This window comes from Giraffa tippelskirchi, chromosome 10, assembly GCF_054371585.1.
Source record: "Giraffa tippelskirchi isolate mGirTip1 chromosome 10, T2T-mGirTip1v1.2.pri, whole genome shotgun sequence".
In the NCBI taxonomy this organism is placed as follows: Eukaryota; Metazoa; Chordata; class Mammalia; order Artiodactyla; family Giraffidae; genus Giraffa; species Giraffa tippelskirchi.
Genome location: NC_137284.1, coordinates 148,878,611 through 148,892,500, shown reverse-complemented (window position 1 = coordinate 148,892,500; position 13,890 = coordinate 148,878,611). Strand labels below are relative to the sequence as shown.

The window sequence follows — 13,890 nt, the reverse complement described above, 5'->3', positions numbered from 1 at the left end:
TAGATAGAGGTGTCCAGATACAGGAGAACATCTCAGAGTCACTTCCTGCTTTCTTGATTTGATCAGATACTTGGGGGTCTGGGTGACTCCAGAATCCACCAGGCCTGTTAGAGAGGAGACAAGGAACCTGAGGGCAGTGCAGAGGGAATGCCCCCTGCTGCAGCCCTCATCGCCAGGCTTCTCTATCAGGGAGGCAAAGACATCTTAGAGGCACGCACACTGTGTCCAGGACTCACCTGCTCCCAGGAGGCAGAGAGTCACACAGCTGAGGAGCCTGGTGCCCATGGCAGCATCAGGAGCCCCAGATCACTACTGGCTGGGGGCAGGGCTCCCGGGGTGAGTGGTGTGACTGCTGACTCTCCTCTGTCCTGATTGGAGCATTTGCCTATGACGTCACTGCTCTGTGTCTCTGCAGGCTGCCCTTGTCCAATGGACCCCTTGGCAGGACCCATGGTGGGCTCCTCTGTGCCCTTCCCTGTCCTGCACAGCCCCTCAGTAAAGGGTGGGTGTGACGTGAGCACTGTCCCCATTTCCCCATATGCCCATAACATGGCTTTTTCTTCTCTTCCTGTCCCTGCCTGACACTCATCACCCAGTCCTCACCAGCCACACTAATCCCCTTACCCTCCACTCCCCATGCTGCTCCAGGAGATGACCTCCTGGGCACATCCTGAGGCTGCAGGCATGTCCCCACTCCCCTGGGCAGTGAGGAGTCTGTGCTGGGTCCATGTGTCTGGACCACTCAAGGAACACAAACCTGCTTTCTGATGCAGGCATGTAGCCAAGGTTCCCCTAAGCTGCCCTCCCCACGGTGACTCTTATACACCCCCCAGCACACCCTGCTTATTATGGAACAGTGCCTCCAAGTGGCCAAATGTCAAAGGTCTCATGGATTTCCAGCATTTCTTTAAAAGAAAGAAAAAAAGAAAGTTTAGCTGCTCAGTCTTGTCCTACTCTTTGCAACCAAATGGGCTGTAACCTACCTGGCTCCTTTGTCCATGGGATTATTTCCGCAGGTGTACTGGAGTGGGTTGCCATTTCCTTCACCAGAGGATCTTCCCGATCCAGGGATTAAACCCAAGTCTCCCACACTGGAGGCAGATGCTTTACCATCTGAGCCAGGAGGGAACTTCTATCTGTTTAAAGCAAGGGTACAAAATCCGAACACCCTGAACACACACACACACACACACCTGTTTTACTTCCTTCCTCGCCTGGCTGATTAGGGTTGATCTTCAAATCCACTTAGCCACTGGAGGCAGAAGACTGTATGATCCGACCTTTTTACAAAGAAAGAAATACTTGCAGTACCACTAGAATGAAGGTAGTTAGCTAAGATAGAAATATATGATCATAAAATAAATACTCTGAGGATCTCAAGTGAATCTGCCTGCAAACATGGATTCCATAACTACTTCTGTTTCATCAGATGCATATATTTCCAGATTTTGTATTTAAATTGAGCCTGATCAAATTCTAGATAATATTTTCATAAAGAAGTTTTAGAAATATGAACTTATTTATTTCTGCACTTATAAAATCTTGATATAATGGGGGCGATGCAGGATATATTTTGATTTTGAGAAGATTTTGATGAGGGACCCAGCTGGTGCCAACCTGGCCTAGGTTAGGTCAGATGCTAAGGATGTTGAGGGGCAGGGGATGTGTTTCGAGGACACACAAAGGCAATCTGTCCTCCTTCCGATGGACTCACATGAGTTTTGGGATGATTAGGTGATTAACTAAAGTTTGTTTCTTTATCATGTGTCCATACATCTTCCTCAAAACAGAGCCCATGGAGTGGCCACTTGAAAAGCCTCCTGGTGACATGGGAATGGACCTGACCCAGATGAGGGAGGAGCAGTGTGGCTGTGGTAGAGAGGGCCAGGGAGCTGATGCAGGAGATGGGGAGAGGAACGTCCTGTTCACCTGGGAAAGGGAGGAAGAGCCGAGGCCATGTGAGAGCCAGGCTGGGGGAGAACCTTCCAGAAAGACAGAAATGAGCTGCCTAACTTGAGATAAGAGTGTCTGCTGCTGCTCCTAAGTCGCTTCAGTCGTGTCTGACTCTGTGCGACCCCATAGACGGCAGCCCACCAGGCTCCGCCATCTCTGGGGTTCTCTAGGCAAGAATACTGGAGTGGGTTGCCGTTTCCTTCTCCAGTGCATGAATGGGAAAAGTGAAAGTAAAGTCGCTCAGGCATGTCCGACTCTTAGCAACCCCATGGATTATAGCCTACCAGGCTCCTCCGTCCATGGGATTTTCCAGGCAAGAGTACTGGAGTGGGGTGCCATTGCCTTCTCCAATAAGAGTGTCTAGATGTATCTAATTTACCAACAACCTTCCCTACTAGGTCTCAGGCTCCTGTGATGACTAGGAGAAGGAGCTGAGGAAGCATCTTCCTGGTTCACAAGGAGGATGCAGAGGAAAGACAGAGACTGATGGAGGACGCAAGGCCCCAAGGCCCGGGAGTGAGGTTCAGGCCAGCCTCCTCCACACACCCAGGGTCACAATGCAGGTACGTGGTCCGCAAAGCCCTGAGGCTCCCGGTGCTCGGAGCCTGCACGGGGCCCCTTTCCTTTTTGCACAGAGAGGAGGTGGCCATGTAGTGCCGTGGAGAAACTGCTGGCACAGAAGTACACAGATGTCTGTGAGTGGTTGGCGGACTCCAGCGTGAGAGGGAAGTCCTCTTTGATCTGGAGACACTGTAGCCCTCGGGCACATCTCCCTTCTCCGTGGTGGGAGGGCTAATTGAGTAATGGATCAGCCTCAGCCCATGTCCCAGGTCATGTCGGTACCACTACATGCTGTCATGATCCAGATCCTGAGTACATTTCAGTATCGCCCTCTGTCCTGTCCTCACGGCCTGGAATCTGGGGTCCTGAGTGACACCAGCATGGACCGCCCCTGTGGAGAAGGAGGACTCAGGCTGCCGTCACATGGACAGGCTTGGTGCTGGCACCCCAAAGGGCACCCTGCCCCCAGGACTCACCTGCCTGCAGGAGACAGAAGACCACACAGCCCAGGAGGCAGGGGCTCATGGCGGGTGCGGGACAGGCGGAGGGCCCTCTGGTCTGAGTGTGGATGAGAGGGGAGAGGGGCTCTCCAGGGAGTCCTTCTGAGATGTCACTGTCCCTGCCAGGCCCCAGAGCCAACCTGTCACTCAGGGGGCCACGCCCCTTCCCCCAGAGGCTCAAATCAGAAATGAATCTAAGTGAACTCTCACATATGACAGACCTAGACAGCATATGAAAAAGCAGAGATATTACTTTGCCAACAAGGTCTGTTTAGTCAAAGCTATGGTTTTTCCAGTGGTCATGAGTGGATGTGAGAGTTGGACTATAAAGAGAGTTGAGAGCCAAAGAATTGATGCTTTTGAATTGTGGTGTTGGAGAAGACTCTTGAGAGTCACTTGGACTGTAAGGAGATCCAAGCAGCCCAGCCCACCCTAAAGGTAATCAGTCCTGAATATTCATTGGAAGGGCTGATGCTGAAGCTGAAACTCCAATACTTTGGCCACCTGATGCCTAGAACTGACTCATTTGAAAAGAACCTGATGCCGGGCAGGATTGAAGGCAGGATGAGAAGTCGACGACAGAGGATGAGATGGTTGGATGGTGGCACCACCTCAATGGATATGAGTTTGGGTAAGCTCCAGGAGTTGGTGACGGACAGGGAGGCCTGCTGTGCTTCCGTCCAAGGGGTCGCAAAGAGTCAGACCCGACTGACTGTCAACTTGACACTGCCTGGATATTTAGCTTTATTTTTCTGCGTGCTCCTAAGAGGGGTATTTTTGGAAAAGCTAACATGTGAATAGGTATATTTTAATAATAGAATAGGTTAACATTCTAATTCGTAAAGCAGATGACCCTCCATAACGTAGATGTGCTTCATGATACCAGGTGAAGAAATGAATAGACGAAAACACTGATCCTCCCCCAAGTAAGAGATAATTGTCAGCCGATGGCCTTCACACTGGACCATTAGTTCTTCTGCTTTTGAACTTAAACATCAGCTCCCCCTCAGTCTCTAGTAGCACCAGACCAGCTTGCAGCTTTTGGACTTACCAGCCTTAACAACTATGTGAGCCAATTGCTTTAAAACATGTATGTGTATATGTATGTATGTGTGTGTGTATTATTTATTCTTTGTGGGGGACAGTTTTATGGGGGCAAAGACCACAAGTGATGAGGACAAGTTGAATCAAATACCTTGCTCTGAAAGTAATGAAATACAAGATATAGGCAAGGCAGTTCCCCTCAGATGTATAAATAGGCAAAATAATACTTACCTAGTATGGTCTTTGGGAGCATTAAAACACAGCAGAGAAAGAATGTCTGGGAGAGTCTATCGGGTCTGTTGAGGCCTGGAAAGGAGGCAGTCAACCTCACGGCCACTTCCTGAGCTGGGGCAGGAGTGTTTTTATCCCAGAGGTCCCTGATCATGCAGGGCTGTGTCTTGGCTGCTGGCACAGAGATACAGGGCGGAGTCCATCAGCTCCAAGGAGCTCAAGCTCAGCTCAGAGCGAGCATCACTGAACCATTGTCCTGAGAATCGGTCTGCTATGTTTCCTTTTTCATTCACTTCCCCATCATAATATTGAACGAAGAATTCGGGGCCCTGGCCCAGGGCCTGTTGGTACCAGTACACAAAGCAGTGACCAGAATTAGGGGAACATCTCAGTGCCACCTGCTGTTTTCTTGATTTCATCAGGAATTTTGGGGTCTGGATGACTTCAAAATCGACCAGGCCTGTTGGGGAGGAGACAGAAGGAAGTTGAGGGGAGAGAACTGAGGAAGCATCCTGCTTCAGCCCTCATCGGCAGTCTTGCGTCTTAGGGATGTCAAAAGCAAAGGTATCTTAGAGGCTCCCACACTGTGTCCAGGACTCACCTGCTCCCAGGAGGCAGAGAGTCACACAGCAGAGGAGCCTGGCGTCCATGGCAGCATCAGGAGCCCCAGACCACTGCTGGCTGGGGGCAGGGCTCCCGGGGTGAGTGGTGTGACTGCTGACCCTCCTGTGTCCTGATTGGAGCATTTGCCTATGACGTCACTGCTCTGTGTCTCTGCAAGCTGTTTCCTGATCCAATGGACCCCTTGGCAGGACCCATGGTGGGCTCCTCTGTGCCCTTCCCTGTCCTGCACAGCCCCTCAGTAAAGGGTGGGTGTGACGTGAGCACTGTCCCCATTTCCCCATATGCCCATAACATGGCTTTTTCTTCTCTTTCTGTCCCTGCCTGACACTCATCACTCAGCCCTCACCAGCCACACTAATCCCCACACCCTCCACTCCCCATGCTGCTCCAGGAGATGACCTCCTGGGCACATCCTGAGGCTGAAGGCATGTCCCCACTCCCCTGGGCAGTGAGGAGTCTGTGCTGGGTCCATGTGTCTAGACCACTCAGGGAACTCAAACCTGCTTTCTGATGCAGGCATGTAGCCAAGGTTACCCTAAGCTGCCCTCTCCAGGGTGACTCTCAACCCCTCCCAGCACACCCTGCTTACCATAGGCCCACAGTGCCTCCTAGTGGCCAAGGGTCTCATGGATCTGTGCCTTCTGTCTAAATCAAGAATGTAAATACCCCACATCCTGAACCTACACACACATACACAACACATACTTGTTGTACTGTCTTCCCAACCTGGCTGACTTAAGATTGATCTTCAAATTCCCTCTTAGGCTCTGGAGGTAAAAGACTGTAGGAACCAACATTTCCATTAAGTAGAAAATAATTGCAGTGACAGTAGTATGCTAAGGAGGAATCACACAGACCTTCAGTCCAGGCACTCTGATGAGCTCAGCTGAATACAGCCTGGGACACTGCATTCCATAGGTCCCTCTGATTAAGCAGATCCACATATTTCTAGATTTTCTATATAAATGAAGTATTACTAAATTCTAGGTAATGGATTTATTAACAGAGATTGTACATATTAACACGTTCATTTTTAAAGTTATAAAACTTGAAATGAAAAAACCAACCGTCCACTATATTTAACGCAGATGTACCTGGACGTGATAGGAGACCGCAAACTTAGGAGGCATGTGGCCCTGGGCTCCAAGGTTCCGAGTGTGAGAAGCGTGCAAGGGGCTCCCCAAGTCCCAGGCTGCAGGGCCTCCCTTCTCTTTTTGCACGGAGAGCACGTGGCTGTGAAGCACCGTGGAGTAACCACTGGCACAGAAGTAGACAGATGGCTGGGAGTGGCTGGCAGACTCCAGCGTGAGAGGGAAGTTCTCTGTGCTTGGTCGGGAGACGCTGTACCCATCGGGCACGTTTCCTTTCTGTGTGGCGGGAGGGATAACTGAGTAATGGATCAGCCTCAGCCTGTGTCCCAGGTCTTGCTGGTACCAGTACATATAGCTAAAGCTCAGATCCTGAGTACATTTCAGTGTCCCGCTCAGTCCTGTCCTCACGACGTGGAATCTGGCGTCCTGAGTGACACCAGCATGGACCGCCCCTGTGGAGAAGGATGACTCAGGCTGCCGTCACACCGACAGGCTTGGTGCTGGCACCCCGAAGGGGACTCTGCCCCCCAGGGCTCACATGCCTGCAGGAGACAGAAGACCACACAGCCCAGGAGGCAGGGGCTCATGGTGGGGGCGGGGCAGGCGGAGGTCCCTCTGGTCTGAGTGTGGATGAGAGGGGAGAGGGGCTCTCCAGGGAGTCCTTCTGAGATGTCACCGTCCCTACCAGGCCCCAGAGCCAACGTGTCACTCAGGGGGCCACGCCCCTTCCCCCAGAGGCTCAAATCAGAAATGAACCTAAGTCAATAGTTCATATATGACCGACCTAGATAGCATATTAAAAAGCAGAGACGTTACTTTGCCAACAAAGGTCCATCTAGTCAAAGCTATGGTTTTTCCAGTAGTCATGTAGGGATGTGAGAGTTGGATTGTAAAGAAAGCTGAGGGCCAGAGAATTGATGCTTTTGAACTGTGGTGTTGGAGAAGGCTCTTGAACGTCCCTTGGACTTCAAGGAGATCCAACCAGTCCATCCTAAAGGAAATCAGTCCTGAATATTCATTGGAAGGACTGATGCTTAAGCTGAAACTCCAATGCTTTCGCCAACTGATGAGAATAACTGACTCATTTGAAAAGACCCTGATGCTGGGCAGGATTGAAGGCAGAAGGAGAAGGGGACGACAGAGGATGAGATGGTTCGATGGCATCACCAACTCAACAGATATGCGTTTGAGTAAATTCTGGGTGTCGGTGATGGACAAGAATGCCTGGCGAGCGCAGTCCATGGGGTCTCAGAGTTGGACACGACCTAGCGATTGAACTGAACTGAACAGTTCACAACAGGGAGACCCATCCAGCTCAATGCACATAAGCGTTACAAGTTTTTGTTAACTTTCTGTAAAACTGTTCACAACTATATGTACATTTTATTCTAGAAATAGTTGCTCATTAATACATATATTCATTTTATTTATCTACATATTTCTGTAGTTTTGGATCTCAGGGAGAATCCTCAGGGTTTCCTGCTGCCCTTTATGACTCACGTGTCCCAAATAATCCCTCACGTTTCTACTTTGTTTAACTGACAACAGTCCAGTTCATGTCCTTCCACCCACAACGATTCTGGAATCTGGTTCCCCAACCTTAGAGCAGGCTCATCAGCCTTTGAGGAAGCCTTGGGCTCTATTTCTTATTAATTCACCGACTGACAGGGTACCTGTCAAATGCAGTCTCAGCACCTTACGTTCACCTGAGCACGTGCTTCTCGCGTCTGAGGGTTGGGGGAGCAGCAAGCGAACCACCTCAGGCCTGTGATCCAGCTTACTTTGAGGAAAGAAGCTGGTTGCCCAGCACCACGCATGACATGCTGGCACAAAGGACTACAGACATGGGAGGGATATCGGGAGAGATGGCTGAGCCCGGGGTAAAGGGAAAATGCTCCGATTTTACGTGAGACATCCATCACATGGGAGTACTTCCCCGTGAAGCATGGCAGCCATTCAGTAACCGATATCCTAGAGCCCTAGACTGTATCACTTTGCACAAACCTCACATTTAATAGGACCCTATACTCGCTGCCAGGCTCTGCTGTTGTGATGTTCAAATTCTCAATAATTTCTGAACCTGAATATCACACATCTGGTCGTGAGTGGGTGTCTGTGGTGACCTCCTGATGCACTGGTTTCCATGGAACACGATCGCAAATCTGGGCTCTAGGGGACTAACCATTCCTGGGGCCTCAGAGACAAAAACACAGAAACTAAAGTCAGAAGCAGAGAATGAGCCCGATGTTGTAGCCACAAAAACAAGCTTTGAATCAGGGCCTGGCACGTCCATGGGATCCACAGTTGTGCTCAGAATGTCTCTGGTCCAAGAGGTAGTGGGACCCACAGCACAGGAGACTAGTGTCCAGGCTAGGCTGCAACACAAAGGGGGACTTTTCAATTCAACTCCTGTGACTTGGATGCTGGGGTCAAATCAAAGGCAAGCCTTCTCCTGACATGAAATGATCTCTCATCAAAATTGCTGCTGCTGATTGCCCGCTCAGTCCCAGCACACAGTGTGTGACAGGAAGCCTTGCTATGTGTGTGTCACATGGGAATTCAAAGTAATATCCTAGGAGATGAGGACTTCCTGTCAAAATAGCAGCATAAAATGATTTCAGACAGTGTGTGCATGAGAAAAGAAATTTATAAAACTGCATAAATAATTGTTTTTCTTAAATCTTGTACCAGCAGGGAAGACCTTTGGATGGTCGTTTTCCAAAGCATCCTTCTCCAGATAGGATAGTCCCTGGCATGGGTATGGTGCTCACATGCTTTCAAGAACTTCTTTAACCATAATACTTTTCAGGAGCAATGTCTTAAATGTTTAGCTCTGGGCTAAAGAGGACTTTAAAACAAAATTACAGCACCAGAGATTATACTGTTGGTGTCAGGGAAGGAGACAGGCCTTGAATGGGGCCTGAGAGAATTCTTGGTGATGAAATGTTCTGTCTTTACAGGTGAATATTCCATGGGCACATACACATGGATTGATCAAAACCATTCATCGCTTCACTGTACACTGTGTATTGCTATTGCATATATAGCGGATCCCTTGAACCACACTATTGTGAACTTCATGGGTCCACTTTTGTGTGGAATTTTTAATCGATACTAACTACAGATCTTGTGGTTCATCTGGTAAAGAATCTGCCTGCAATGAGGGAGACCTGGGTTAGATCCCTGGATTGGGAAGATCCGCTGGAGAAGGGAAAGGCTACCCACTCAGTATTCTGGCCTGGAGAATTTCATGGACTGTATAGTCCATGGGCTCGCAAAGAGTCGGACACGACTGAGTGACTTTCACTTTCACTCTTCACAGTACCACACAGTTGTGGCTGGTTGAATCTGCAGATGAGGAATCATAAACAGAGAGGGTTGACTGAATTTTAAACAAACTTTTACAGCAGGGCTAAGGCTGGTTCAAGGCCCCCAAACTTCACATTATTCAACTGTTAGCTATAATTCATATGCCAATCAAGTTGATGTAAAAAAGGCCTGAGGGTAAGTGACATGCTCTATTTATCTCACATATTGAACCAGCAAGCATAATTCCTTTCTCTCCTGTGACACCTGAAGTCCTCAAGTATGGGGTTTGAAGTTAAAATATGTCCATATCCTCCTTCGAACCTAGGAAGCACTAGAGGAGGCTGTCAGAGATTAGCAAAAGGAGTCAAGAAATCCAGAGTCCTGTTACCTGCCAGGGACTTCATGCTTACTAAATTCTTGTGCAACCCTGGAAGATGGTGTCCTGACTAATACAATGTGTCAACTTGACTCTGCCTTGGATATTTAGCTTTATTTATCTGGGTGCTCCTAGGAACATTCAGAAAACGAAGATCATGGCATCCGGTCCCATCACGTCATGGCAGATAGATGGGGAAACAGTGGAAACAGTGGCTGACTTTATTTTGGGGGGCTCCAAAATCATTGTAGATGGTGATTGCAGCCAGAAAATTAAAAGATGCTTACTCCTTGGAAGGAAAGTTATGACCAACCTAGACAGCATATTAAAAAGCAGAGACATTACTTTGCCAACACAGGTCAGTCTAGTCAAGGCTATGGTTTTTCCAGTGGTCACGTATGGATGTGAGAGTTGGAGTATAAAGAAGTCTGAGCGCGAAGAATTGATGCTTTTGAACTGTGGTGTTGGAGAAGACTCTTGAGGGTCCCTTGGACTGTAAGGAGATCCAACCAGTCCATCCTAAAGGAGATCAGTCCTGGGTGTTCATTGGAAGGACTGATGTTGAAGCTGAAACTCCAATACTTTGGCCACCTGATGCAAAGAGCTGACTGATTGGAAAAGACCCTGATGCTGGGAAAGATTGAGGGCAGGAGGAGAAGGGGACGACAGAGGATGAGATGGTTGGCTGGCATCACCGACTCGATGGACATGGGTTTGGGTGGACTCAGGGAGATGTCGATGGACACGGAGGCCTGGCGTGCTGCTGTTCATGGGGTCGCAAAGAGTCGGACACGACTGAGCCACTGAACTGAACTGAAGAGGGGTATTTTTGGAAAAGGTAACGTGAATAGGTATATTTTAATAATAGATTAGATTAACATTTTAATTCATAAAGCAGATAACCCTCCATAATGTACGCGGGCTTCAAGAAACCAGGTGAAGGGATGAATAGACGAAAACATTGATCCTCCCCCAAGTAAGAAATAATTCTCAGCCAATGGCCTTCACACTGGACCATTAGTTCTGCTTTTGAACTTAAACATCAGTTCCCCCTCAGTCTCTAGTAGCACCAGACCAGCTTGCAGCTTTTGGACTTATCAGCCTTAACAACTATGTGAGCCAGTTGCTTTAAAACATGTATGTGTATATGTCTGCGTGTGTGTGTGTGTGTCTGTGTGTGTGTGTGTGTGTCTGTGTATTATTTATTCTATGTGGGAGACAATTTTATGGGGGCAAAGACCACAAGTGATGAGTAGAGACTTGAATAAATTCCTTGCTCTGAAAGTAACGAAATATAAGATGTGGGCAAGTCAGTTGCCCTCGGATGTATAAATAGGTAAAAAAATACTAACCTAGCATGATCTTTGGGAGCATTAAAACACAGCAGAGGAAGAATGTCTGGGAGAGTCTATCGGGTCTATCTAGGTCTGGCAGGCAGGCAGTCAACCTCACGGCCACTTCCTGAGCTGGGGCAGGAGTGTTTTTGTCCCAGAGGCACCTGATCCTGCAGGGCTGTGTCTCGGCTGTTGGCACAGAGATAAACGGCTGAGTCCGTCAGCGCCAAGGAGCTCAAGTTCAGCTCAGAATGAAAGTCACTAAACTGTTTTCCTGAGAATCGATCTGGGAGGTGTGCTTCTCCCCTCACTTGCTGCCTGTAATACTGAACGAGGAACTGGGGGCCCTGGCCCAGGGCCTGTTGGTACCAGTACACGGAGAGGTGTCCCGAAACAGGGAAACATCTCAGCGTCGCTTGCTGTTTTCTTGATTTTATCAGGTACTTTGGGGTCTGGGTGACTTCAGAATCCATCAGACCTGTTGGGGAAGAGACAAGGAAGCAGAGGGCAGAGCACAGCGGTTGCCCCATGCTGCAGCCCTCACCGGCAGTCTTGCAGTTTTAGGATGGCAAAAGCAAAGGCGTAGCAGAAGCTCCTGCACTGTGTCCAGGACTCACCTGCTCCCAGGAGGCAGAGAGTCACACAGCAGAGGAGCCTGGAGCCCATGGCAGCATCAGGAACCCAAGACTGCTGCTGGCTGGGGCGGGGCTCCCGGGGTGAGTGGTGTAAAGTGGTGAAGGTCCTGCTTGCCTGATAGGAACATTTGCCTGTGACATCACTGCTTTAATCAGGTATCTTGGGGTTTGGGTGACTCCAGAATCCACAGGGCCTGTGGGGTACAAGATTGGGGCTGAGAAAGAACGCGGGAGAGAGCCCGATGGTGTCTTGCATTCAGGCAAAGTCAGGCTTAGGAACACGGATTCTCTCCTGTGCCACGGACCCACCTGTTGCCAGGAAACAAAGACCCACACAGCAGATGGGGCTGCAGCCCATGGCAAGAGGGGCAGAGCTGGGCAGGTGTCTCTTTGTTCAGAGCTCTGCTTCTCTGAGAGCTGAGGTTCTGGGCCTCCTTCCTCTGATTGGAGATGAGGCAGTAAAGTCACTGCTCTGATGTCTTTGCCTCTGCTGGTTCCCAGGAATCTGACCTCTCATTCCAGGTCAGCTGATCCAGGAACCCTGGTCCTCCTGCAAAGTCTCTTAGGTGACATGTGAGCTGGACTGCTGGTCTAGGTGAGGCTGGGTTTATGCCCGACGTCCTTCCCCTTGGCTCTTTTGCTTCTCTCTTCAGGCAGGTGTTTCTCTTTCTGTCCCTACCACCTCCCAGTTCCATACCCTTCACTTTTTCTGCAACCGCAGAGACTCTTTCAGCACTGCACAGTTGAAGTTCATGGCTCCCAGCTGGGACAGCAAGCCTGAAAATTAGTGTCTGTGCTAGTAAGGCTTCTAGAGATAAAAACACCAAATAAAGCTTTCTCTTCACCCTCTTGGTCCAGGCCTAGCTGTGTCTGCTTGCTCTGCCCCAGAAACTTCTGGAGTTTCTCAGTTCCACTGCGTCCCCATGTGGTCTATGCGTGGAAACCAAGATTGTCTGCCCAGATTTAATAGTCATGGGATGTGTTTAAATTAGAAAATACTTCACTGTTTGCCAATTGCACTGTGTTTTTGCTTGTTTTGTTTTTCTAAAGAACAAACACACAATTAAAAACACAAACACACACACCAGCCAGCCATAGCTGACTTATGATTTTGTATTTCAAGAGAAAAGAAATGAGTTCATGCAGGAAATATTTAATACTTTGACTTTTAGAAGATTGTGATGAGGGAGATGCTATAAACTTGGGATATTTTTTGTTGGTGATGGTGTTGTTCAGTTGCTAACTCAAGTCCAACTCATTGAGACCCCATGCATTGCAGCATACCAGGCTCCCTTATCCTTCACTATTTCCCAGAGTTTGCTCAAATTCATGTCTATTCAGTCAGTGTCGCTATCTAACCACCTCTTTCTCTGCCTCCCCCTTCTCCTTTTGCTTTCAGTCTTTCCTAGCATCAGGATCTAGGCTATTTAGATTCTAAAGACAGGCAATGGTGGAGATTACATACACACACAGCTTGTCTCTCCTCCGAAGGTACTACCAAGGAATTTTGGATGATTAATAATTAACTGAGGTTGCATTCTCTTTGAGGACCCCAGAGAGTCTACTCAAACATGACCCCTTAGGGATCATTACAAAGTTCCCTGGGTGATGGGCAAGGACATGACCCAAATGAGGGAGGAGCAGCAAGGCTGAAGTATAGAAGGGTGGGAACGAGGGCCAGGAAGGTGGGAGAGGAAAGACCCTACATCTGGGGAAGTTGGACAAGAGCAGAGACCACGCAAGGGCCAGCCTGGGAGAGAACCTTCCGTAGGGACAGGCATGTGGAGCCCAGGGAAGGACAAGAGGGTCTAGATGTATCTGATTACCCAACAAGCTTCCCTCCTGGAGGCCTCATGTTCAGACTGATGACTAGGAGTCAGAGCTGGGTAGCACGTTTAGGCTCACGTGGCAGCTACAGTGTAAAGACAGAGAGTGAGAGTGGACACATGTCAGTGCGGCCCTGTTGTCAGGTCTGTGCCAGCCAAGACCAAAAAATGCTGGATCCACTGCCAGTGTGTGTCTGTGGGCTCCGAGTCTCCAGGTGCTGGGAGCCTGCAAGGGGCTCCCCAGCTTCCAGGTGCAGAGCCCCTCATCTGCCTTTTTGCACAGAGAGGACGTGGCTGTGCAGCGCCGTGGAGTAACTGCTGGCGCAGTAGTACACAGATGTCTGGGAGCGGTTGGCAAACTCGAGCGTGAGAGGAAAGTCCTTTGTGTTTGGTCTGGAGACGCTGT

The 13,890-nt window shown here is 49.3% G+C and overlaps 1 protein-coding gene and 1 gene segment (V, D, J or C); one reads left to right on the top strand and one right to left on the bottom strand.

Annotated features, from left to right (window-relative positions):
• LOC145523678 (uncharacterized) overlaps nt 1-13,890 on the top strand; it is a 106,192-nt gene that overhangs the window by 90,817 nt on the left and 1,485 nt on the right. For 6 of the 14 annotated variants that reach the window (XR_014066816.1, XR_014066822.1, XR_014066827.1 and 3 more), the window contains one exon: nt 2,352-4,117. The gene's annotated coding sequence lies outside the window, so the exon portion shown is untranslated. Of the gene's footprint in view, nt 1-66; nt 337-415; nt 503-2,351; nt 4,118-10,067; nt 10,528-12,180; nt 12,254-13,890 lie in introns of those variants that run through there. The other 8 variants (XR_014066843.1, XR_014066840.1, XR_014066829.1 and 5 more) reach the window with 7 other exon arrangements.
• On the bottom strand, nt 9,888-11,727 carry LOC145523682 (T cell receptor beta variable 5-5-like). The segment is given in 3 exon segments: nt 9,888-10,502; nt 11,042-11,501; nt 11,641-11,727. Coding segments are annotated over 2 exon segments (444 nt in total).